Source organism: Muntiacus reevesi, chromosome 8 (assembly GCF_963930625.1).
Source record: "Muntiacus reevesi chromosome 8, mMunRee1.1, whole genome shotgun sequence".
Lineage (NCBI taxonomy): Eukaryota > Metazoa > Chordata > Mammalia > Artiodactyla > Cervidae > Muntiacus > Muntiacus reevesi.
In genome coordinates, this window is record NC_089256.1 from 69,057,308 (window position 1) to 69,083,245 (window position 25,938).

At 34.4% G+C, this 25,938-nt stretch overlaps 1 protein-coding gene across 6 annotated transcripts in view; it reads right to left on the bottom strand.

Annotated features, from left to right (window-relative positions):
* The window catches only part of NAALADL2 (N-acetylated alpha-linked acidic dipeptidase like 2), a 1,500,734-nt gene that overhangs the window by 422,207 nt on the left and 1,052,589 nt on the right, over positions 1 to 25,938 (bottom strand). For all 6 annotated transcript variants that reach the window (XM_065942422.1, XM_065942425.1, XM_065942424.1 and 3 more), the window contains 3 exons: positions 23,728 to 23,820; positions 19,992 to 20,197; positions 15,881 to 16,000 (listed from right to left, as the gene is read on the bottom strand). In XM_065942422.1, the coding sequence (XP_065798494.1) occupies positions 15,881 to 16,000; positions 19,992 to 20,197; positions 23,728 to 23,820 (419 nt within the window). The remainder of the gene's footprint in view (positions 1 to 15,880; positions 16,001 to 19,991; positions 20,198 to 23,727; positions 23,821 to 25,938) is intronic.

The following is a 25,938-nucleotide window of genomic DNA, read 5'->3' on the forward strand; positions in this document are numbered from 1 at the left end:
TCCAAGGAGTAAGTGTCTTTTAATTTCATGTGCAGACACCATCTGCAGTGATTTTGGAGCCCCCCAAAATAAAGCCTGACACTGTTTCCACTGTTTCCCCATCTATTTCCCATGAGGTGATGGGACCAGATGCCATGATCTTTGTTTTCTGAATGTTAAGCTTCAGGCCAACTTTTTCACTCTCCTCTTTCACTTTCATCAAGAAGCTTTTTAGTTCACCTTCACTTTCTGCCATAAGGGTGGTGTCATCTGCATATCTAAGGTTATTGATATTTCTCCTGGCAATCTTGATTCCAGCTTGTGCTTCTTCCAGCCCACCGTTTCTCATCATGTACTCTGCATATAAGTTAAATAAGCACAGTGACAATATACAGCCTTGATGTACTCCTTTTCCTATTTGGAACTAGTCTGTTGTTCCATGTCCAGTTCTAACTGTTGCTTCCTGACCTGCATACAGGTTTCTCAACAAGCAGGTCAGATGGTCTGGTATTCCCATCTCTTTCAGAATTTTCCACAGTTTATTGTGATCCACACAGTCAAAGGCTTTGGCATAGTCAATAAAGCAGAAGTAGATATTTTTCTGGAACTCTCTTGCTTTTTCAATGATCCAGCAGATGTTGGCAATTTTATCTCTGGTTCCTCTGCCTTTTCTAAAACCAGCTTGAACATCTGGAAGTTCACAGTTCATGTATTGCTGAAGCCTGGCTTGGAGAATTTTGAGCATTACTTTACCAGCTTGTGAGATGAGTGCAATTGTGTGGTAGTTTGAGCATTCTTTGGGATTACCTTTCCTAGGGATTGAAATGAAAACTGACCTTTTCCAGTCCTCTGGCCACTGCTGAGTTTTCCAAATTTGCTGGCATATTGAGTGCAGCACTTTCACAGCATCATCTTTCAGGATTTGAAATAGCTCAACTGGAATTCCATCACATCCACTAGCTTTGTTCATAGTGATGTTTTTTAAGTCCCACTGGACTTCACATTCCAGGATGTCTGGCTCTAGATGAGTGAAATAGAGGAAAACAACAGAATGGGAAAGACTAGAGATCTCTTCAAGAAAATTAGAGATATCAAGGGAATATTTCATGCAAAGATGGGTTTGATAAAGGACAGAAATGGTACGGCCCTAACAGAAGCAGAAGATATCAAGAAGAGGTGACAAGAATACACAGAAGAATTGTCCAAAAAAGATCTTCACGACCCAGATAATCACAATGGTGTGATCACTCACCTAGAGCCAGGCCATCCCAAGGGGTCTGCAAAAAGTTCATTTGAAGTTTTTATGATTTTTCCTTATCCATGATACCTTCTCATCTTGTCATTCTGTCATAAGTCCTACAAAGGTCTTATCACATTCTGCATTTCAGTGTATTTAGGCTCATTTGTATATTAGATCTCTAAAAGATTTTTTAAAACTATGCGTTTGTAACCTGTATCACTCATTTTCATTTTAGACTGGGAGCAAGGAAATGGCAATCCATTCCAGTACTCTTGCCTGGAAAATTCCATGGATGGAGGAGCCTGGCGGGCTACAGTCTATGGGGTCACAAAGAGTCAGACATGACTAAGCAACTTCACTTCACTTTAGTGGTCCTCTGCAACTCTGTAAATTTTAAGTGGAAGCAAAAAGTCCTGTAGACATGCTTTACTTAATAGAAAGAGAACATGTAAGAAATGAAGTATTTTTCCATTTATTGATTAATTTAAGATATAGTATTTAATGATCTCTGCCTACCAGATACAGCAAATAGAGCATTGAAGTCCAAATCTTTCAAGGAGTTTACATTCTATTGTGGGGGGAAAAGTAATAAATGGTTAGTTATATAATATGTTAATGATATGTGCTAGAGAGAAAAATAAAGAACACTAAAGGAGATATAAAATGTCAGGATTGTGTTTCATACTTCGAATGTTGGGACCAGGAATTTCTCACTCAGAAGGTGACTTTAAGTACATATCTGAAGGAAAAGATAATGCTGAAAATCTATGACCCTTTTTTATTAGAAAACTGGCATTGGACAGCTGCATCTGCTATATCTTAGGAACTTCTCTTTGAAGTGCATAGTTGTTTCCGCAAACCTTCCAACAATGCAATCCTCTCCTCACACAATCAGGCGCAGACAAGATAAATTAAACAGCAATATATATACACTACCATGCTTAATTTTCATATTTGCAAATAATTTTTAAAAAGACATTAAAACACAATGCTTTGAAAGACTCTTTACAAGCATAGGTGCTCTGATACACTGCTAGGATGCTATAAACCAATAACCTTTGACCCAGATAGTTCATATTGTCAGGCAAGTGTATTCTCCTTGATTCTGTCTCAACAAAAATTTGAAGCAATGGATGTTAGAACCCTTGGCATGTCATAGCTCTGGGACAGACCATGTTATAGCTCTTGGGTCTTGAGCAGACCGTGTTACAGCTCTTAGACAGATCAGTGTTACAGCTCGGTGTTACAGCACAATTTTATTTAGAAAATAGCAGGAGAATGCATCCTCGAGGAGCGAGGGCATGCTGACCCAAAGACGCAAAAAGAAGAGAGGGAGAGGGCAGCCCGGCCCTTTGGCTCCTCTTTTCGTATGTCCCCTTCCCCGCCCCGAGCCTGCCTTTTGTAAATTAGGCTAGCCAGGAGTGCTGTGTCCTATCTGAGGTCCTCACTCCAGTCCTCGGACCTTCCTTTGTTCTATTTTCACGGGCTTTTCCCTTCCTTGTCTTTTAGCCACCTCCATTTTGCACTCCTGTTTCCTATTGTAACCACCTAACAATATTATGTGATCGATTCTTAGAAAGTGTAAGATTCGCTGCTGCACGACTAGAGGCTGGGAAACTAATGATCACTTTGCAACTTGCTGAGACCTAGCTGTCACCATGCACATGCATGCCTGCAATTGGTAAGGTGAATGTAACACACTCCTGTTTCTGCTGTGACAGGACAGTCACAGAAGTGGGGGCTGGCACTGTCTGCCTGGTGAACAGAGCACATTTCTTGCATTGTATGGCTGCAGTGATGTGGTCCTAGTCAATAACTTTTAGCTCTCTGGATTTTAGCCAATATACGCATTTCTAGGCGAACAGTCTGGGCAGTAGCTTCTTGATCCCCAAGCTTTCTGGTCATGCAGAGGCAGCAGCGCCCTGGGAAGGTCTCTATGATCATGCTCTTCTGTGAGTCATGCCTGGAAGGCCTAGAGATGGCTCTTGCAGCCCTTACAAAGGCTTCACAACAACTAATTCCCCATCAAAACCGTCTTCTGCTTAAAAGAACTCCTTCTGTTACTGCAATTGCCTAATGATAAAGCAACTCATTGGAAAAGGGCAAGGGGTTTGTACAACTATGTGTATAATAATAGCATGGCTAAAATTAAAAATAATAATAATAATATATAAAAGTTTAAAGAGGCAACTGGTTAACAAATGGTCATATGGAAATGCAATAAAATAATATATATCCATTAACTAAAGCTATTTATTTTGAAAAAATTCAAATTTACAGAGAAATTTTAAGTATATTACAATGAATTTCCATGTAGTACTTACTTTCATCTATATTCACTCATGTACCAATAGCATTAATATATGTATTTTGAACTGTAGACTATTTATAATATATGGAGAACAGTACAAAGAATCTCCTTTTGGTAACAATATATCTACATACATCATATATTTTTCTTTTTTTGTTGTTATATCATTATCTACATGTGTTATACAAAGAAAAATATTCTTAGTGATTTTCTCCAGATAGACAAGTTATAGATGACTGATTGCACTTTTTTTTTTTGCCCCTGTGAAATTATTTGTCTACAAAGAACACTTTTTTTTCTTCAGTTGTTAAGTCATGTCTGACTCTTTTGTGACCCTATGAACTGTAGCCTGCTAGGCTCCTCTGTCCATGGGATTTTCCAGGCAAGAATACTAGAATGGGTTGCCATTTCCTTTTCCAGAGGATTTTTCTGATCCGGGGATCAAACCCCCCATCTCTTGCATTAGCAGTTAGGTTCTTTACCACTGTGCTACCAGGGAAGCTCCCCACAAACAACACAATACAGTAGTTAAAGGAGCTACATTAGTTTTCTGGGAGTCCCTTGTAATTAGTAGAGTTCTTTCATCAAATTCCTTCTTTTAGGATAGAATGAAAATGTCAATCACTTTGTGGATCTTTACCAAGCTAGAGCATACACTTCTTTATACAATACCTTATTATTTTATTAACCTATAATTACCCTCTGAACATTATTGAAATTTGCCTAATTTTTTGAATGATACTTTACATACAGCTAGAAAAATGTCATTTCAAAGATGACTGAACTTCATGTAAAACATAATTTATAAATTAATATCCTTTATTCAATCTCTGAGATTTTCAAGTGAAATAATTCTGTATTACTTTACTTGAAAAAAAAAAGGTGCTGTGGAAAGAGGTACCAGTTTTGATGCTGTGATTTTAAATTACTTTTCTTTATTATCCTCTCTAAATTCATGTCTATTTCAATTTTAAATCTAGGCTACTGCCATCTTTAACTCTTTTTGTAGTTACTATTGACTGCCACAGATAAAGGACTTGGCACAGCTTCAGGGTGAAATGGTTATCACAGATGAATATCTGCAGCATTCCCCCATGTTTATTTACCTAAACCACTTAGAAAATAGTTGTAAACATCAACACTGGCCTTAGAATTATCAGGGTCTCATATTCACCAACTGTTATTCTACATGGCTTAGCGATTAAGAGCCAGAATTTCTAAAGGCACAATGTAGATAAGTAAACAATAAATATGAAAGCTAATAACCTAGAAACAAGCAGAGCCTAAGAAACCAACTGCAGGTTTTCTTATACACTATGATGCCAAACAAATAAGTCAACACAAAGGGTGAATTCACAAGAAGTGAGTTACTATGAAAATTAAGATTGGCTGGAACCACCTCCCATAGAAATGTTTGATCCTCCGTCACAACATCTGCGGTGTTTGAGAACTTTAAGATAATTCATCCTACCTGAGAATTCTTCCTTAGGTTGAACTGAAATGATTTCTTCATTCCTTGGAGACATACAGAAAATTGCCTCAGGAAGATTGTTTTTCAGAGTTAAAATAGCTTAATTTCTTCTGCTGTTTAATTTCTTTTATCACCCTGGTCTTAAAATTATAACTTTGCAACTGAAAATATAGTTAACAGTAGTAACTGTGGAGAGATTAGTGTCAAATTGTAAGATACTTAAGGCTATGAATTTGCAGGTGAAATTTCAGATCAAAGGAAAGGAATAATCAGTGCCTCCAAGTCTTATCAGCACTGAATATAGACATGCTTTTTTGGAAAAGTGTATGCAAATTGTAGATCTTGCCATTTGAAGACATTCATTTTCAAAGTGAAGAGATTGAACCTTATGTAAGTTTCTGCAAAAATTCCAACTTTTAGGTGCATATAAAGTTTGCTTAAAGCAGCACCTGTGGCCATTTTCACAAGACACCTGTAGGAAAAAGGCTCAAAAATAAAACAACACACACTGGAAAATATTAATTCAAAACAAAGTTCATTTACACACTATTTGTTTAAGCATTTAACATTATTATTATATCAGTTTCCTTGTTTCAAAGAACCATTTTTTCAGTCAAAACATTTGTTACTTTTACCAAGAGCTTATTTAGTTATTCATTTTAGACTTTTTTCTTTCAAATTTCTAAATTATATATTTTTAAAATTGAGGATGTGATGTGTATATACATGTTGTAGAATGATTTCCAAGATTGAGATAATTAACACATCTATCATCTTACATAATTAATATATATAAATTTGATGTGTGTGATGAGAATACTTAAATACTCTAAAAAATTTTAAGCCCACAATACTGCATTACTGTAAGAACCATCCTCTATATCATATTCTCAGAATTTATTTGAAAAATTTGTGGCTTTGACTGACACAAACTCACTTCCTTCTCTCGTAGATCCTGACAGACATCATTTTATTCTTCTGCTTTTATGAATTCTCTCTTTTATTTTTTAAGATTTCTCATGTAAGTGATACCAAAGAATATTCGTCTTTCTCTTTTTGGCTTATTCACTTAGCAAAATGCCCTCCAGATTGATGCTGTTGTTGCGAATGACAGGATTTCTTTCTCCTTTTATGGCTGAATCATATCCCATTTTATGTATTGATACAGCACATTTTTAATCAATTATGATATGTACATTTTTTAATCCATTCACCTGATGATGGGCATTGAAACTGTCTTCATATCTTGGCTACTGTAACTAATGCTTACGAATGTAGGAGTGCAGATTTCTCTCAGAGATACTGATTTCATTTATTGAACATCCAGGAATAGGATCACTAGATCACATGGTAGTTCAATTTTTAATTTTTGAGGTAGTGAATTACTATTTTCCATAATGGCTATATAATTTTACTTCCACCACTACCATATAGGAGTTTCTTTTTTTCCCACATCCTCATCAATATTGTTGCTCACTATCTTTTTTTTTTTTATAATAGCTGTCCTAACAAGTGTGAGGAGATATTGTGGTTTCAGTTTGCATTTACTTGATATTAGTTGATGTTGCCTATGATTTTTATATCTTATCCAAGAAATTATTGCCAAGATTAATTTCAAGAATATTTTTACCTATGTTTTCTTTCAGGATTTTGGTTTCAGGTCTTACATTTAAGTCTTTGATCTGTCTTGAGTTAATTTTTATAAGAAGTGTAAGATAGGGGTCCAACTTCATGTTTTTGCATTTGAATATCCAATTTTCCAACACCATTTATTGAAGAGACTGTTCTTTCTTCATTACACGTTCTTGGCACCCTTATCAAGAGTTAGGTTACCACGAATAAATAGGTTTACATCTGGGCTCTATCCTTGTTTTACTAGCTTATGGGCCTGTTTCTATGCAAGTACCACACCATTTTGATTACTATAGCTTTATAGTATGGCTTGAAATTAGGCAGTGTGATACCTTTTGTGGTTTCATACAAATGTACAGTAGTTTTTGTTTTGTTTTTTTCCCATAGGAAACATGCTACTTGAATTTTGATAGTGATTTCATTAACTCTGTGGATCATTTTAGGTAGTATGGGCATTTTAACAACACTAATTCTTCCAATTCAAGAACATTGAATATCTTTCTATTTAGTTGTATATTCTTCTACCTTTTTCATCAAACTCTTAAAGTTTTCAGTGTACAGATCTTTCCCCTCTTTGCTTAAATTTATTCCTAAATACTTTACTGTTTTCAATGCTATCCTAAATGGCATTACTTTTTAGATTTCTCTTTCAGATAATTTGTATTTAATGTACAGAAACAAATTACTTTATTAAAGAACTATGCAAAACAATGTCTAAACATATCAACAATATTTTGTCAATAGAATACAAAATTGCTTAACATCCCACTTGAAAAAGAGAAACAACAAGTGAAGATAAATAAACAACCTAGACTCCACTGATGGATGAATGGATAAAGAAGATATGATATATATATAATAAAGAAGGACAAACCTGACTTCATATCGAATCAATTCCTTTAGTTCTAACCCTGGTACTCTGTTGCCTGTGTTTAGTCATGCTTGCTCTGTATCTTTGTAAAAAAAATGTTGCCTATAGCCTGAAATAACACATCATGGCCCACTCTCAATGCTCTGACCTTTAAGAGTATAACTCTTTTCCATTCTTATAGAGATACAAAATATCCAGAATAGAAAATAACAATTATATTATTGAAAGTTTATAGGAACATTGTGATCAGACCCATGTATAGAGCTGCAAGAACAAATGAGTTTGCATTTTAATATTCCCTTCCCTTTTAGCATAAATAAGCCTAAATTCTAACTTGAGAAAGTTGGTTCTTTGGGACACTAGTCCACCCTCTTCTCAGTTCATTGACTTTTCAAATACATTCGTATACCTTGCCCCAACAACTTCTCTCTCCATTTCTTGGCCAGTCATGTGGTAAGCGGTATAAATTTGGACTTAGTAACATACATACACAATGGAATATTTATTACTCAACCACAGAAATGTCATGATATTTGTGACAGCATGGATGAAACTTGAAGGTATTACACTAAGTGAAATAAGTTAGACAGAGAAAGATAAATACCATATGATTTCATTCATATGTTGAATCTAAAAGAACAAAGCCAGTAAAAAAAATAAAAAGAAACTCACAGATACAGAGATAGATTAGTGGTTACCAGAGAGGAAGGAGGTTGGCAGGTGGGTGAAATGAGTGAGGGGGTCAGCTCTATGGGAAAAGATGACAACTGCAATTGCAGTGGTGATCACTATGTAGTAAATACAAATGTTGAATTATAATGCTGCATATCTGAATGACGTATACTTAGAGAGAAAGAGAAATAACAAATCAAAAAAGCATAACTTACTCAATTTATCAAAGGTAAGCATGTGCCAATAGATTATACAATTACCCCAGTACTTATATTTGAAAAGTGATTAAAAAAACAATAAGCCCATGTTTGTTTAAACTAATTTTATTACTCATAAATATTCTACATAAAATGTCATGTGTCAGAATGGCAAAGCATTAATTATTATTGTGGTTGCTATGCAGATTATTAACTGATGGCATAAGTGGTAGGTCTTTAAAACAGATTAAATATCAGATGGGAAAAATAATTCAGCAGAGTAAATTTTACTTTTTTTAAACTAACATGTATAGCTCTGCATTAAAGATGCCATGCAAGTGAAACAATTTTATGTAACTTGTCAACAATGATGATTTACTAATAACTCTCCTCAGTAATCTGCCTGCAATGCAGGAGACCTGGATTTGATCCCTGGGTTGGGAAGATCCCCTGGAGGAGGGCATGGCAACCCACTCTAATATTCTTGTCTGGAGAATGCCCATGGACAGAGGAGCCTGGCAGGCTGCAGGCCATGGGATCGCTAAGAGTCAGATACAACTAAATGACTAAGCATAGTCATTAAGCATAGCTCCTCAGTAAAATGGCCTTTCCTTTGAGTCCTTTAGAGAAGTCTAGTGTCCAAAAAGTCACAGACAATAAGTAAGTCAGCTCTAGCCATTTTAAAACTATGATGTTCATTCTGATTGTATAAATATGTTCAATCTAAATTTCTTAATACCTCAATTTGTTTGCACTGGTCTTTGGCTATATAGTTCATGTATTTAAATCAACTGCCTTCTGAAATTCAGGGTTTTAGCCAGAATCTCAGTAACACTTCCCTTGATATCTAGATTTAAATAAAAAGGGATTTACAAATTGTCAGTGTATCCTGAACAGAAAACCTTGTAAAACAGTAATAAACTGGAGGAATTGCTTGGTGTTAACACAAAGTAAACCTTGTAAACCTAGGAGATAGATAAACCTGCCAATAGAATCACAATTTTAAATGTGAGACTTTATTGAAGTGGTAAATTAGTGGAAGAAAGGGTTTTAAATCAGTTTATTGGTCTTTATGGTCACTTAAGTTGACTATTTGTAGCCAAAACTGCAGAAAGGAAGATAAATTAAGTAGAATCCACTAAAAAGAGTTGGAATTCATAGTGAACAGAGTGCAAAGTATGTCTACTTAAAAAATAAAAGATAAAAACAAAAATTACACCATGTGTCATAAAAGACAAGTCAGTGCAAGAATATTTCAGAGTCAATTTAACTCATATTTTAAAGAAAGAAGATAGAAAATAAGTTTTGTTTCAGTCCTGTCCATCACAATTATCAACAACAGAGAGAAAAAGACAGCTATTTCAATTCTACCACCCTATCTTCTGTACTCAACCATTGTGCATTTTGGTCAGTAAAAGGGACTAAATTATGTCCTATCCAAACAGAGGTTGAAACCTAATCTCCAGTGTGACTGTAATTGGAGACAAGGCCTTCAAGAAAGTAATTGAAAGTGAAAATGTTAGTCGCTCAGTCATATCCAACTCTTTGCTACCCCACAGACAGTAGCCTGCCAGGCTCCTCTGTCTGGGGAATTTTCCAGGCAAGAATACTGGAGTGAGTAGCCTTGCCCTTCTCGAGGGGATCTTCCCAACCCAGGGATCAAAACCAGGTTTCCCACATCTGAGCCCAAGAAGTTAAATAAGGTTAAATGAGATCATAAGGTGGATGCTCTAATTCAATAGGACAATTGTTTTTATAAAAGGAGAAAGATATACCAGGACTGGGTACATTCTGATGAAAAGGCCATCTGAGGCCACAGTGAGTAGGTGACTGGCTGCAAATCAAGCAAACAGGCTTGAGGAGAATCTATGCTACCTGCAGCTTATCTTGGACTTCCAACTTTCAGAACTGTGAGAAAATAAATTTCTGTTTCTTAAGGTACCTAATCTATGGTATTTTGTTATGACTGCCCTAGCAAACTAGGGTTTTATTTCATTTTTAATTCTTGCATGCATATGCTTATAATCAAGACAAAAACTGTTCACCAATAACTCTGTACTGAAAATCAGGCTCCTCTTAACTGAAGAAATGAACCAATAAGCTTCTGCAGCTAATATATCTCTTGTGCATTGTTTTTATATTATTTAGAATAGGGGCATGGTCAGGCAGAAGGCAAACAGCACTGTGGCAGTCAGTAACAACCACACAAGTACCACGGTAGACATAACTGTGGCAGTCCAGTGCCCCTCAACACAAGACGGAAAGAGCAGAAGCATGACAACATTACACTTGATTTGGTGGTGGAAATAGGAGACATCAGTTTCTGTGATCTGAAAAGAAGCACTGGGAGTTCAATAAAAGAGTTTGTTTTCATGATCAAAATACAGATGTCTGAAAAGACAGATACTGAGTACATTCAAACTTTGTGCCACGGTTATTTAATGAATAATTTTGAATTAACTCAATGATTTCTTTCCTGTGTACCCCAGTATACACATATCACAATCACCCCTATATTTTAGTTAGTCATACATGTCTTATATGGTAAAATCATAAACTCCTGGGCAAGAGAGGCACTTCTTCTACTTATGATGTGCCCTACACAACTGAAGCAATTGTATGTAGTTGGGTTCTCTATAAATATTAATCACTTGATAGAACTCTGAAATAGACTGGGGGTATCCACAATGAAATTATACTGTACTTTGATTCTGAGCTCAATCCTCTAATGAATTTAGTTGAAATTAAATATATGTACTATATTTTCTGGTGTGCAGTTTTTGGTATATAAAAAATAAGACATATTAAAAAACACATCCTACAAATAAGTCTTTGCTACTTTTCCAGGCTTTTTAAAAAATCACTGTCTATTCCGTGGACAGTTACAAAATTGATGCGATTGTTTAGTTTTGATCAGGTTTGCAAGCTTCTGGCAGATACTTCAAAAGGAACATTTAAGCAGAACATATCTAGGTTGACTACTTTCATATGTATGGATGCTTCAGGCTTCCTCAAAATAACTTCTTAGAATTTTCAACACTATTTACTTGAGAGTCACAGAACACTGACTAATACATGGATGATCAAATTCTGCTCTTCTAAAGGCAAAAATCAATACTTTCTGTGATCTTTGAAAGATTTTTTCAAAAAACAAAGGTTAAATAGCAATAGATATGGAGAAAGAGCATAGGCTTGTGTTGTATCCTCATATTTAAAACTACTACTTGGTAAGAAATCTTATCTTCAATTTCATAACCTATTTTGCATGAAGGCAACTGCTTATCATTAATAAAAAGTCAATGATCTTACATCCTTTACTAAATATTTAAGGGGTCAGTTGACTTTTTTTTCAAGAAAGAGCTTTTTTCTAAGAAAATGTATCTTACAAAGGATTTTTTATTCCCTATTTACTCAGGGGACCTGGGTATGGGGACTTTACTCCCCTCCACAGAACATTCTATAGTTGCCAGAAGAATGAAAAACATGTATATAATAAAGACTCAAATGTTTGTGGACAATAGTGGGTAATAAAGTTATCAAATGCTCCTTAAGCATCAATACTAGATTTAAACTAAGTTCACCAGTTTTACACAATAAGATACAGGAACAATAAATGTTGTACAAAAGATTTACAAAGAGAAACTGATAAAAAATTAATAAAGCGATTAATAAGAGAGTGAAAAGTCACACCACAGACTGGGAGAATAATTCACAATATATAACCAACAAAAGACTTGTATCGAGAATATAGAAAGAACTGACAAATTGATAAGAAAAAGAATAAGTGAGAAGGTGTTCAATATTAGTAATCATCAGAGAAATTAAAATTAAAACCTCCAAATATACCACCATACATTCATGAGGATGATAGAACCAAATGTTGGGGATGACCTGGAGCAACTGCGACATTCAAACATTCACGCTGGTGGAGGTGTCACTGGTATAAGTCCTTTAGAAAACCTCTCGGGCAGTGTCAACTAAAGTTAAACACAGGCAACCTGGTGACCTAGCAATTCTACTTCTATATAAATATTCAAGAAAAAGGAGTACACACATTCTACCAACTCATGAGAATAATCATAACAACTAACTAATTATAGCTGAAAACTGGAAACAATCATATAAATCCAAATGGCCACCAACCACAGAGTCAAAATTAGGAGATTCACATCTGAATCCTTTAAGGTACCATGCAGATGAGATGTTTTTTTAAACTAAAAGTTAATTTGTAACTATTTCACTAGATTTTTATCAAAAATCCTTTGTTTCATATGACTGACATACTTTTGTGATGTCTATAATGCACACTTCAGCATTACTATTACAGGAAAATATTTTACAATTATTTCCCTATATTTTTCAGAAAAAAATGTCAATATTAAGTAAAATATTAACATGAAATTAATATTTTCACAAAAGAGGTAATTTATCATTTAAAAATATATATATTTATTTTTAAATGGGAAATTTAAAGAAATATTAATATTTATTTTGTAATTTTTTGTTTTTAAATTCTCACACTTATAAGCTTATTTTAAGTGAACTAGTGATTTTTACTTTATAAAAATATTTATTACACAAAAGAACAGAAAAGCATATTTAAAATAGTTACAAAATTTCCAGAAAAAGTTGGCCATATAAAAACCTTATCTATTGCTCCTTATTACCGCTTGATATGTAGGTCATTGGCAGAGTATTGCTACTTTCAGAAGACAAAGTTGTTTGTTAGTTATCAGCATTATAGCTTAGAAAAATTAAGTACTTTGAAATTATTTTTTCAAGTTATAATGAAAATTTCCAAACAAACCCCAAAGAAGAGAGAGCAGAGCAGTACAATGAACTCTCATGTTCCAATTACCCAAACTTGGTAGCTATCAACTTTCTCATTGTTCGTTGGGCAATTTTTTAAAAATCAAGTTTTCAAGAATCCCAGGAAAATCCTTTAAACACTGCAGCGAATTAAGATTAAAAAAGATTTCTGAATCTTTGAAAGATTCCATCATTTAGGATGGAATCATTCCTTTCACTTAGGATGATTTAGTTCAACTTTATTGGGCTAACCCCAGGGAGATAGTTTATTTTCTTAAACCAAAGTTAGAATATCAAACCAGAGTCCAAAGTTACTGCACTCATCCTAATCATGACTCGCTGTTTCCTTAATGGTCTAGCAAGATGTTGTAGAACTACTGGCACATGTAACAACATGGGTAGATCTTAAAAATCATTATGCTATGGAAAAGACACAACACACAAATGGCAGCATACCGTATGATTCCTTTTTTTACGGTATTTTGAAAGACAAAATTACAAGGGACAGAAGTCAGATCACTGTTTACCAGGAACTGGAGATGAAGGGAGGAGACTGAATACAAAGGGATTTGATGGGACTTTTGTGAGTGATAGGAATACTGTATAGCTTGATTGTGGTGGTGCTTAAATAAATACATATATTTGTCAAGAAGCATCAAGCTGTGCACACAAGAAGGGAGAATATTATAAGCATAAATTATACCTCATTTTACCTAGTAAGTCTTAAATAAAAACAAATAAACAAAAATCCTTACTAAACTGTCTGATGGATCATGTATAGAGAAGTCTACCACCTTTCTTTATTGGAATAACACATTACTAATGAAGTTTAAGCTGTTTAAGATGTTTGATTTAGGAAAACCTTTTCATATTTTTGGCATTCATCAAGGTTCTAATTCAATAATTCAATCTCAGTCGTGTCCGACTCTTCGCAACCCCATGGACTGCAGCCCACCAGGCTCCTCCGTCCATGGGATTTTCCAGGCAAGAGTACTGGGGTGAGGTGCCAGTGGCATATAAAAGAAATATTTAAAATGCTCCTTTCAAAGAAAGAACTTAATTGTAACATCAGGACATAATGCAACTTCACTTACAAAGACAAAAATATTTTATCAGTCTTTAGTATCTTTATATTTCATCAGTTTATTTAAATCCTTACCATATACAAATGTCATGTCCCATATAATCCAGTACAACTTCACCTCCCCCTACCACAATTAAGCAACAGAACACTTTCAGAATGATTCAACATGGAATAATATTTTCTATAAAGAAAGCATGCTGACTAAATTGAAGATGACAAAAGAATGTATAGAATTGAGTAATCTTATATAGCAAGTACAAATTCTTGAAGATCTTGTTAAGTTCATGTGGTGGACATCAATCTGTTAGGTGGAATTTTTAAATAATTTATGCATTTATTATTTTTAAATAATTTTATTTAATAACTTTATTAAATTTATTTAATACAAAATAAATAATATTATTTTTAAATAACTTTAAATAATTAATGCATTTATTATTACTGCATTTATTTAAGAAAAAAAAAGACACAATACAGACTTTATTAGTGCTTAAAGTCTATGGGATTTTCCAGGCAACAGTACTGAAGTGGGGTGCTATTGCCTTCTCCGACATTGAGGTTTAGCTGATCTTAAATGTACGGATTTATCTATTTCATCTTTCATAATGTCTTCATTATTATACTACATATGAAAATGTCAATGAAACCTATTAAACTAGAAAATACTTCATGAAAATTATAAGGTGTTAGTTTGCATTACATTTCAAACAAGAATTAAGGCTAATTCAAAGCACTGTTCATTCTCTCTCTCTTTTTCTAATTCAGTGTCTGTGATACTGCAAACTCTGTGGGCATCTAAAAGGTCATTTTCTAATTCATATCATTAGCCCTTGGAATTGGGAGGAAGCCACCCTAGAGTAGTGGCATGATTGCTTTCATTTCTAGACATAACACATATCATCTGGGTGAAAGTCATAGAAAGAGTATGGAAACAAAAGTGTGAATTCTACCCATATAAGAGGAAATATGTTCCAAAAATTTATTCAAAACAGATGAGAAGTAACTAAATTTAAAAATAAATAAATAGATAACTATAGTAAGACATTATCACAAACTGCATGAATTTTTTTCAAGGTACTTTTAGGAAAAAACACGCTTTCTTTTTCCATAATTTTTTTTTTTCCCCAAACAATTGTTTTCAAGTATCTTGAATCAAGTTCTCATTATATTCTAGGAGTAAGACACAGGTCCTGCTATGAGGAGGCTTACCCCATGGTTGAAAAGATAGAAGAGGACCCACATTTACTCAAAACATAACTGAAGAAGAAATCCCCAAGTAACCAAGTTTATCACAACATGCCAAAATTGGCAGAATTGGGACTTTAAGCACTAAATTCAATTTTTAAGAAATAAATGTACATTTTTACACACATTCTCTATAGATGTATAATTCACATCTACAACTATAACCATAAAAGTGTAGTAAATAAAGAATTTCAGAACATAGGACCTCGGTTGAAGAGACGACGATAAAAAGTCAGGAATAAATCATTCCTTAAAACACTTATGGATAGTTTCATGTATATTTAAAAAAAATAAAAGTACTAAGAAATGCCAGATTATGGAGAAAAAGGCAGTTTTACAAAATCATTTTATGAAAGTGGTTCATCTTACCTCAGCTACCAGTTGCTGGAGAGATGGTGAAGCAACCGAGTGGAGACTTGAGTTACCCCTTACAGGACTGTGGAGACTAATGTAAGCCACAACATTTCTCTGCAGAACCTTCTTGAAATCCTGAAATTTAAAAGAAAAGAAAGAAAGAAAAATATTTATTTAAGATAAATAAAAGTGACATATTCCACTTTACCAGTTACATGTTGAAAAATAAACACGTCCTACTTAAAATCATTACCTTGCATAATATTTTATATTTTGTATTCAAAGTAATCTCTTACTATTTAATAGAGTACTCAAGGATCATAAATGTATTTTAAATAACGGTAGTAAGGGTAGTATTTAAATATTTAAATATAATATTTAAAATGCATTTTAAATAAGTATACTCCTTATTGTATATTCATACAATATACAACACAATATTTTAAAGCATGTTCATGTCCCTCAAAAATGTAAAAGTTTAAGAGAAAAATATCCTTGTATGGTTTATATAGTATGAGATTCAATTTCAGAATACAGGATGGAATATTTGCTCTAGGACAGCATTTAATTTTATAGACATTGAACTAGAGAACAGACATGGATAAATCATTTCAGTGTTTAATAAAACCAGTCCTTTCCTTTGGAGTGTTGAGCTACATTTTGCACGAAGTGGCTCTTTATTCTGAACAAAATAGGGAATAATACAATTGTGGCCCTGCACACATTACCTGAAATAAAACCTGATGCATTTCACCCATAAACTAGCATAAAATGATTCAGTAGATTAGTTATTCCACTTCTCTGCTAAACCCAAATTCCAAAAATTGAAGACCACTGATCCTATTGATAAGTTACCACTAAGAAGCCCTTCTGTTATTTTCTTCCTTTTCCTACACAAATATTTAATGAGTAATTATCACGGTGGCAGTTCTATAGGAATATCCTAAAAATTGTATTACTTCATGCCTTAAAAATATTTTTTTCTTCTTCCAACACTATCAGATGAAAGTCTGCAAAGGCTTATATATCCACCATATCAATATTATTCCTAATTTATGTTGAAAATTCAGTTATACCTCTGTAAAAAAAGTGAAAAGATAATTCATTTTAAAATAAATATTTTGAATAGAAATGATAAACTTTAAGCTTAAGTACTCTGCTTAAGTACTCTGCTTAACAACATAATGTTATTAAAAATGTTCATTATTACACAAGATCTATTTAAAAAACAGCTTCTATTAACATACTACCACACTGATAATGTCTGTAAGTCAGTTCATTTAAGTCTCATGAGAACCTCATAACATAGACATTAGTACACTTTTAGGAGGAATCAAGCCTTGGAGAAATTACTCTTGCCTAAGATCACATGTTCTATTATACAGAAGATTTGAACTCTGATTTCTTTGATTGCAAAATCTATAGTATTTCCATAATAGCCTGAGATGAAGATTCTTCACAGGAGAGATGGTACTTTTTTTAAAGAACCTATTTAATAGAATGTCATAATTCTCTTCAAGGGTCAAAAGCAGTATTGAGTCAAATATCTAATAACTCTATCACTACAAATTCCATCTGACCAATATAGCCTAATCCTTTTAATTATAACTCGGTATTTCAAGGGGATCCTGAGCAAAACAAAATTAGAAAGGGCATTATGACCTGTCAACAAGTGCTTTCCTCACTCATCTTCATTAGGGAATGTGTTTAGTGCACAAATTGGTTTCATCTAAAAGAAAAAAGTCTTCCATTTTCACAAAAAGTAGGCTTGATAAGAGTAGATAGAACAGGAAAACTAACAGTTTTCTAAATTCCTCCTCAACCCGATTGTTACAAAAATATTCCATGAACTATACTGACATAATCTAAGATACAGTAGTTTACAATAGTATGGGCTAATAGCATGGGCGAATAATTAAATTATACAGTATTCATTATTTTCTTCATTATACATTTTTGTTCATCTAGTCATAGAAAAAGCCAGAAAGTGATTAGGTGTATAATTATTTGTCAAATATGCATATACACATAAATACTTTAAGACAGAAGTCTCTAACCTTTTTGAATAGGAAGAGCATTTTCTATAAGAAACATTTTTTTCCTATGGAAAAACATATATTTCCCTTACAATATAACAGCTGTATTTTTAGTATCTGTTGTTTGAGAAAGTATAAAATGACCAAAAGGTACAACAGAGTCTATAAATAAAATATTTTATTAAACACAAAAAATATTTATGTAATGTGAAAACATAATTGCTCACACACAAAAAATGTCAAAATACTGAATTAATTTATGGTTACCATGCATGATGCTCAAATAAATTCAAGCACTATTTGCAATATACTTCCCCAAGGAGAGGGGTTAATGATATTTAGAAATTTAAGTTAGGAACTACTATTGTTGCACAAGCCTACTTTGAGAACACAACTTAGAAATATGTGTGCCAAGTTAGAATTAAAATGAATTGACTGAAAATTATTATGGAAAAGGTTGTATAAAATACTGGAAAAATTTTTTTGAAAGAATCTTAAAGATATTTTCTTAAAATGTGCCTTATTGCTACAGGAAAACTAAAACATAGTTTCCTTTGTGATAAAAATTTTCTGAATTACTAAAACCAGCCCATATCACATATGTACTCCCCAAATTGTTTTTTAAATTGTTTATATCCTTAAAGTAAAGAATTTGGAATAGAAGTTTGAGAGATTGCTTTACTAATACATTTTCCATCTTACTAAAAAGTTGTCAGCTTTAAAAGATTCTGTCAGCAATGGAATTTATTTGAATTAGTTTTCTTGGTAATGGAAAAAAAAAATCATACCACTAATTTAAATACAGAAAGGTATTTTGATTTCCAATGTAGGAATCTTGATAAACTTTACAACTGTAAAATTGTTCTCGTTTTGAAACCTCTTTCCCTCAAATTAAAAAGGAGGTTTGCTAGCTTCATTTGTATACCTTTTTGATTATTTTTTGATAGCCAATAGACATTCTGTGTATTTTTGAGTGATTAAATGAAAAATGAAACAAGAATTTCTCATTATATATTTGGAATTTTTTTCCTCTAAAGCTGAAGTAGTAAGCAAACTAGAATATCAAATGTTTTTATTTTTCCTAGTTAAACTTACGTAGATTTTTTAAAATCCTTATTTCTGTTAAAATTCTTTTTATAAAATCATAAAAGTAAATAGAAAATCTAAAAGTTTTATGACATGTTTATTGCTGTAAATGTGGAATAAATCCAAAGTTATTATATCCCATTAAAAAACAGTGCATTTGTGAGACACAGACATATCAGATGCATTTAAAAATTTATTCCAGTTGTATTCTAACTGTAATCCATTGCACACAAGATTTCATTTGAACAAAGGCTGGGTGGTCGTTTAGTCGCTAAGTTGTGTCTGACCTGCAACCCTATGGACTTTATAGCCTGCCAGGCCTCTCCGTCCATGGGATTCTCCAGACGAGAATACTGGAGTGGGCTGCCATTTCCTTCTCCAAAACAAAGGCTACCTAAGGTAGTTAGGCAAGTAGGCAGGTAAGTAGATAGGTAGAGATGCAAGTAGGAAAGAAGGAGCATGGAGATAGGGATGTAAGAATAGGAGGAAGGATTGATGGGAGGGAGAAAACAAGGCAGAAAGAAGGAAACTGCTGTTTTGAGTCCGATCTATCTATTGTTTAGGTAAGATATAATGCCAAGTTAATACACATTTAGCACATAAGATTGTTTCCTAACTTCAGAAAATTGCTAGAAGGTTTATAAAAAAAAAGGTAGTGGTATGTATCACTTGATCACTCCTTGTCCAGTGCCTGTCAACCTAAGGATTGACATAATAACCAGGTAAACCCCAATGCAGGTATAAAAGAGTCCGTAGGTCTGGTAGCAACAAGAAAAAGATAGCTGCAGACCACACACAATTCACTGTGGTCTAAATCTAACTCCTTAGCATTCTAAGAGGTGATCTCAGCAAGTGAGCATACAGCACACTCTGGTTGAGATGCACATTCCTGCTAATGGCTTCATCAGTTTGACTTTGTCTAGTCCAGAGAGCTAGAGAGTGAGAGATAGAGAGTATGACAGTGCAATTATGAGAGCAAGACACAATAATTAATGTACATTTACCTCTCCCCATTCATAGGAGCCAATATTTCCAAAAGCTGTTCCTCCCCATGAGCAGAAAACAATAGTACGGTCTGGTCTCCACCCTCTCTTAACTCGTAACATCAAGGCCCGGATAAAAGTTGTGATGATGGCAGTGCTGCTGGCCCATTCTTGTCTATTATAACTGTGAGCCGTGTGATGATGGCTGCCAACTATGACATAACGGTCTGGAAATGGAAGGAAGAGCCACTGAAACATAATATAAACCTTAACAATACATTTAATGACATTTACATAATCCTATTGCACAACCAAGCAACAATTATGCAAAATTATTCTAATAATTAGGACTACTTTAACATTTTTCACCCACTGTCTTGATTCACACATCTGTGTATATCAAAGCAAAGGCAGCTGCTGAACTCAATTATGAATCCAAAGCTTAGATCCATAGTACTGTCCTCTGCAACATGCATATTAATTAAAGAAGTACACAAATATGCCACAATGGAAACCTTATCTAACATTTTTCCAGAATCATAGTGGGAAGTGCCCTATAAACAATGTGTATATGCTCAGTAAATATTAATGAGCTATTCTTACATTTGATGGAACAATTATTCAGTCACTGTAAATGTTAAAAATGTGGTACTTATGTAGGAATGTTGCAATAAATGAAGTATTTAGGGAATCAGTTTTCATTCCAACTTAGAGTTTTAACCCCTCTCCTTTCCTTGATGGAAAAAAAAATCATCATCAAAAGTCATCCAACTCTTCTCTTTTCATATATTTTATTTCATAGAATCATACAAAATTGATTAGGTACATTACTAGAAAGGTCTCCATGACACATGGATGGGTTCTGAACAACATACTGACTATTGTCAGTAATAAGGTAGACTACAAATGCATCTCCAGAGTTTCCGCTGATTTCGTTGTCTGTGGATGTTGTTGGCACACATCTAAATTTACTTGAGCAAGTAGCCCTATAATTTGTGCAAAAACATTTTTCTTCATTAAGTGTCATTTTCTGAGCAGATGTTCCATAGTATGATGGTTAAGTGTGCAGAGTTTAAGGACTTCCTGCGTGGGATGGAATCCAGGGTATTTGACTTACTAGTTGTATGGCCTTGTCAAGCTTGTTCAGGTGTTCATGACTTAACTTCTTCAACCATAAAATGGGTATAAAATAGTGCCTACATCATTTCTTTTTAATTTTATTTATTTTTAGAAATTTTATTAGAATATGGTTGCTTTACAATGTTGTGTTAGTTTCTGCAATACAATAAAGTGAATCAATTATATGTATATCTATATCCCCTTCCTTAGATTTCCATCCCATTTAGGTTATCACAGAGCACAGAATAAAGATCCTGTGCTATAAAGTAGATTCTTATTATCTATTAGGTATAGAAACAGATACATCCTCTTGGTATCCATGTTTATTCTCTATAACTGTGTCTCTATTTCCATTCAGTTGTTTGGAGTTTTAAATAAGTAAAGCACTTTCAATAGCGCCTGACACAAAGTACTACATATGTGTGGAATGAGTAAATCACCTCTTGGCTTCATGGCATCAAAAAGCTACTTTACAGGAAACATTACTGAGTGAAGCAATTTTAGTTTTCCTCACTGATATTGGAACCAACAATGAATTTAATCCATCAACAGTGTGTTAAAATTTAATTAATGGTGTATATATAGTATGACTGCTCAGACAGTAAAGAATCTGCCTGTAATGCAGGAGACCTGGGTTCAATCCCTGGGTCAGGAAGATGCCTTGGAGAAGGGAATGGCAACTCACTCCAGTATTCTTGACTGGAGAACCCTATGGACAGAGGAGGCTGGTGGGCTACAGTACATAAAGTCTCAAAGAGTTGGACACTGCTGAACGACTGACACACACATACGGTTTGCCTGCAATGTTGAATTGATTCACTCATCTCTCAGATATGTATAAAAATTCTGTTTGGAATTGTCTGTGTTCTAGGTAAGTGGTGAGTGTTAGTTGCTCAGTTGTATCTGACCATTTACAACCCCATTGACTGCATCCTGCCAGGCTCCTCTGTCCATGGAATCATCCAGGCCAGAATACTGGAGTGGGTTGCCATTCTCTTTTCCAGGGGACCTTCCCAACCCAGGAAGAGAACCCAGGTCTCCTGCATGCAGATTCTTTAACATCTGAGCCGCCAGGGAAACCTGCATTTTAGATAAACCATATGTAGAAAACTAATTACTAATTGATGCCATTTATCATTTTCAGAGTCATTAAATAAAGCAAGCATGTGAATGATCAATATTTTTGTGTAAAGTACAAATAAAAATGAGAAACATATTATACATTAAGGAATACTACTAATTAAACTGAGTTTAAAAAGTTTGTGTTTTTTTCTACATTGAGTGTCAATAATGAAAGCTTTTCTATCCTAAATCTAGTATAATTCAGCACAATATTTTCTTCAAAAATAACTAAGAAATGTAGCAATGATGATAAATATTTCTAATACTTCAAATAGAGATTGTTATGATGGAAATTTACTGAAATGGTTGAAATGCAACAGCAACAATCCCCAAAATCAGTTATATCTTGCATTTAAAGATATTATAATCAGAGGTTGTTCAACATTGCTACTGTAAGGTAATCAAACAGAAGATGCCTGTGAATTTTTAGAAGTGACTGGCAGGAAACTTGGCAGGGATATAAAACTTGATCTCAAGATTCCCTGAGTTAGCAATTATGGAGTCAGTTTGACTAAAATAACGGAGACGGATAATTCTCCAAAAAGAACTTGAGTAAATAACCCTACCAAATAAATAGAAGTGGCACAAATGTACTAAAAGACTTGCATTCTATATTGTATGTAACAATCACCACAGACAGTGATGTCATTCAGTCTCACAATGTATTCAGAAGTGTTGATGTTAATTAGATAATTACTGTATTTGTGAGTTATTTTCACTTCTTTAGCCTATACAGCATCATCTGAAGTTTCCATAAGAGCCTACAACAAGGCATAAAACTATTTAAAATTTAGCCAGGTGAACTTTTTCATAAGCATTTTCAAAGCCTAAAGCCACACAAACATTAGGCAGAATTGTTGGTGAACCAAGGATTAGGGATGGGACACAGACTAACACTGAAATATTTGAAACCGAAACTTATATTAAAAAAAAACAATAAAACTAAAATACTTCATTTTTTTAAAAAAGGTCTTTAAAAAATAAAATCTTCAATGGTGTTATAGTGAATAAAAGAAAAACAATGACTTCTGTAGCTTTCACTCAAAGGTACATGCCAGTTTAACAAATCTAAACTCTGCTTTTTCTGTTGTTTTCCCTCTTACTCTCTTTAGTATGATTTATCTTTGAAGAGATTTGGTATGAAATATAATAAAGACCTGTTTCTTGCTTTTATATATCACCCACCCCTTAAAGTAGCATAAATTTAATGACCTCTAAAGCAGGACACTTAACTATGATATTGTTACAGGGCATTTGTGATATGTAAGACAGAATTCCCTGGAGCTCAGACAGTAAAGAATTCGCCTGTCAATGCAGGAGACCCGGGTTCAACTCCTGGGTCAGGAAAAGACCATGGAGAAAGAAATGGTAACCTACTCCAGTATTCTTGCCTAAAGAATTTCACGGACAGAGGAGCCTGACGGGCTACAGTCCATGGAGTCATAAAGAGTTGGACACGACTGAGCGACTAACACACTATATAAGATGTAGATTATAAATACTTGGGTCTACTTACCTGGAAATGTCAAACCCTTTAAATATCCAACAACATTAGTAACTGTTTCAAATTTTGTGACTGTCTGAATTTTCATGTTGACAATTCTTTCCTCTGCAAAAAAAAAAAAAAAAAAAAGCAAAAACAAAACTTATTTTTCTAAATTCTGCTGTTTTAATTTTTCTTAAAGCATCCAAATTTATTTATACAATATCATCAAATTATTCCAACAATTGAATTTTTCTAGGTAACAAATGTCACACTTTTTGGCAAATATGCATTGGAAAGTTTGTGTAGTCAATTTTAGGTGCTTATTATACAATGATGACTAAGATACAATTACTAGCTTCGTAGAACTGTAGAGCCATAAAAGGGCTGTTTTATTTATTTATTTATTTTAATTTATTTTAATTGGAGGCTAATTACTTTAAAAAATTGTGGTGGTTTTTGCCATATTTTCACATGAATCAGCCATGGGTGTACATGTGTTCCCCATCCTGACCCTCCCACCCACCTCCCTCCCAAAAGGGCAATTTTAAATTTCATATTAAAAACTGCGTGGCTTTCAACAGGAAAACACACAGAACAAGATCTCAAGGATATGTGGGCAACGATATTAAAAAAATAATAATAATAATCAGATAAAAATATTTCCAAACAATTTTAAATACTTGCCTAGCTTCAAAACAAAATCGCATGTGGAAATAATTTAACCTTTTCTCTTTGATTCATTACTACATTGTCACTTTGAAAACTGGAAAGCATTACACAAATTAAAAGAACAAAGATTTCTGAAGCTACATATATTTTCAAATATTGGAGTTTTGTACTTATGTTTATATGTCTCTCACCTCTCTTCTAAATCTCTGCCAACTGCTCTGCCTCTTTGAGTTTTTCTATTCATGCTTGATAGTAAAAAATTTGACAACAAAGCAAAGACACCAATCAGAAAGGACTTCAGTCACAGCCCTGAAGGGATCTTTGAAGGTCTTTGATGATCACAAGTGTTAATCCTGTATGTGATGGATCCTGGGAAGTCTGAGGACTGGGGCGGTGGGGAGGAAGAAAGTATTGGTAGAAAGGTAGTTTCCCTAGGAGACATTCTAGGGCAGCCAAGTAAAAGTGTTGGGGTGGGTGTGACAATGAGAAAGCAGCTAATGCAAAGTAGGGGTCTCTCTCATGCCTCAGTAAGGGGTAAAGGATCTGCCTGCCAATGCAGGAAGTGTGGGTTTGATTTTTGGATATGGAAGATCTTCTGGAAGAGGAAATGGCAACCCACTCCAGTGTTCTTTTTTTTATATATGTATAATTTTATTTATTCATTTATTGGCTATACTGGGTCTTCATTGGTGCCTGGGCTTTTCTCTAGTTGCAGCAAGTGGGGCTAGGCTCTAGTTGTGGTGCCCTTCTCACTGCAGTGGCTTCTGCTCTTGCTAAGCACAGGCCCTAGGGCGCTCAGGCTGCAGGAGTTTCAGATCCTCGGCTCCAAGCTCAGGCCCAATAGTTCTGGCGCACGGGCTAAGTTGCTCCACAACCTGTGGGATCTTCCCTGACCAGGTATTGAACCTGTGTCTCCTGCATTGGCTGTCAGATTCTTTACCACTGAGCCACCAGGGAAGCCCTCCACTCCAGTATTCTTGTCTGGAAAATCTTGTGGACAGTGGAGCCAGAGGGCTACAGTGCATGGGGGTGTAAAACACAGTTTTACACAGTTATCAGACACAACTAAGTTTAAAAAAAAAAATGCAAGACAGACACACTTTGCTGACAAGCCTTCAAATTGAACTTCTTACTGCCAGATGAAACTATTATGACAAATAAGTTGCTTCTTTCTTTGTAGTATGAAAGTGAGAGTGTTAATCACTCAGTTGTGTCCGACTCTCTGCGACCCCATGGACAGTAGCCCACCAGGCTCCTCTGTCCACGGAATTGTCCAGGCAAGAGTACTGGAGTGGGCTGCCATCCCCTTCTCCAGGGGATCTTCCTGACCCAGGGACTGAACCTGGGTCTCCCACATTGCAGGAAGATTCTTTATCTGAGATTCTCTGAGATTCTTTATCTCAGAGTCTTTATCTGAGCCACTAGGGAAATCTAAAATACTGGAGCGGGTTACCATTTCTTCCTCCAGGGGATCTTCCCAATCCAGGGATCCAACCTGTGTCTCCTGCATTTCTTTACCACTGAGCTACTTTGAAAGTGCCAAAGTAACAGCTCAAATAGAAAATCACTACA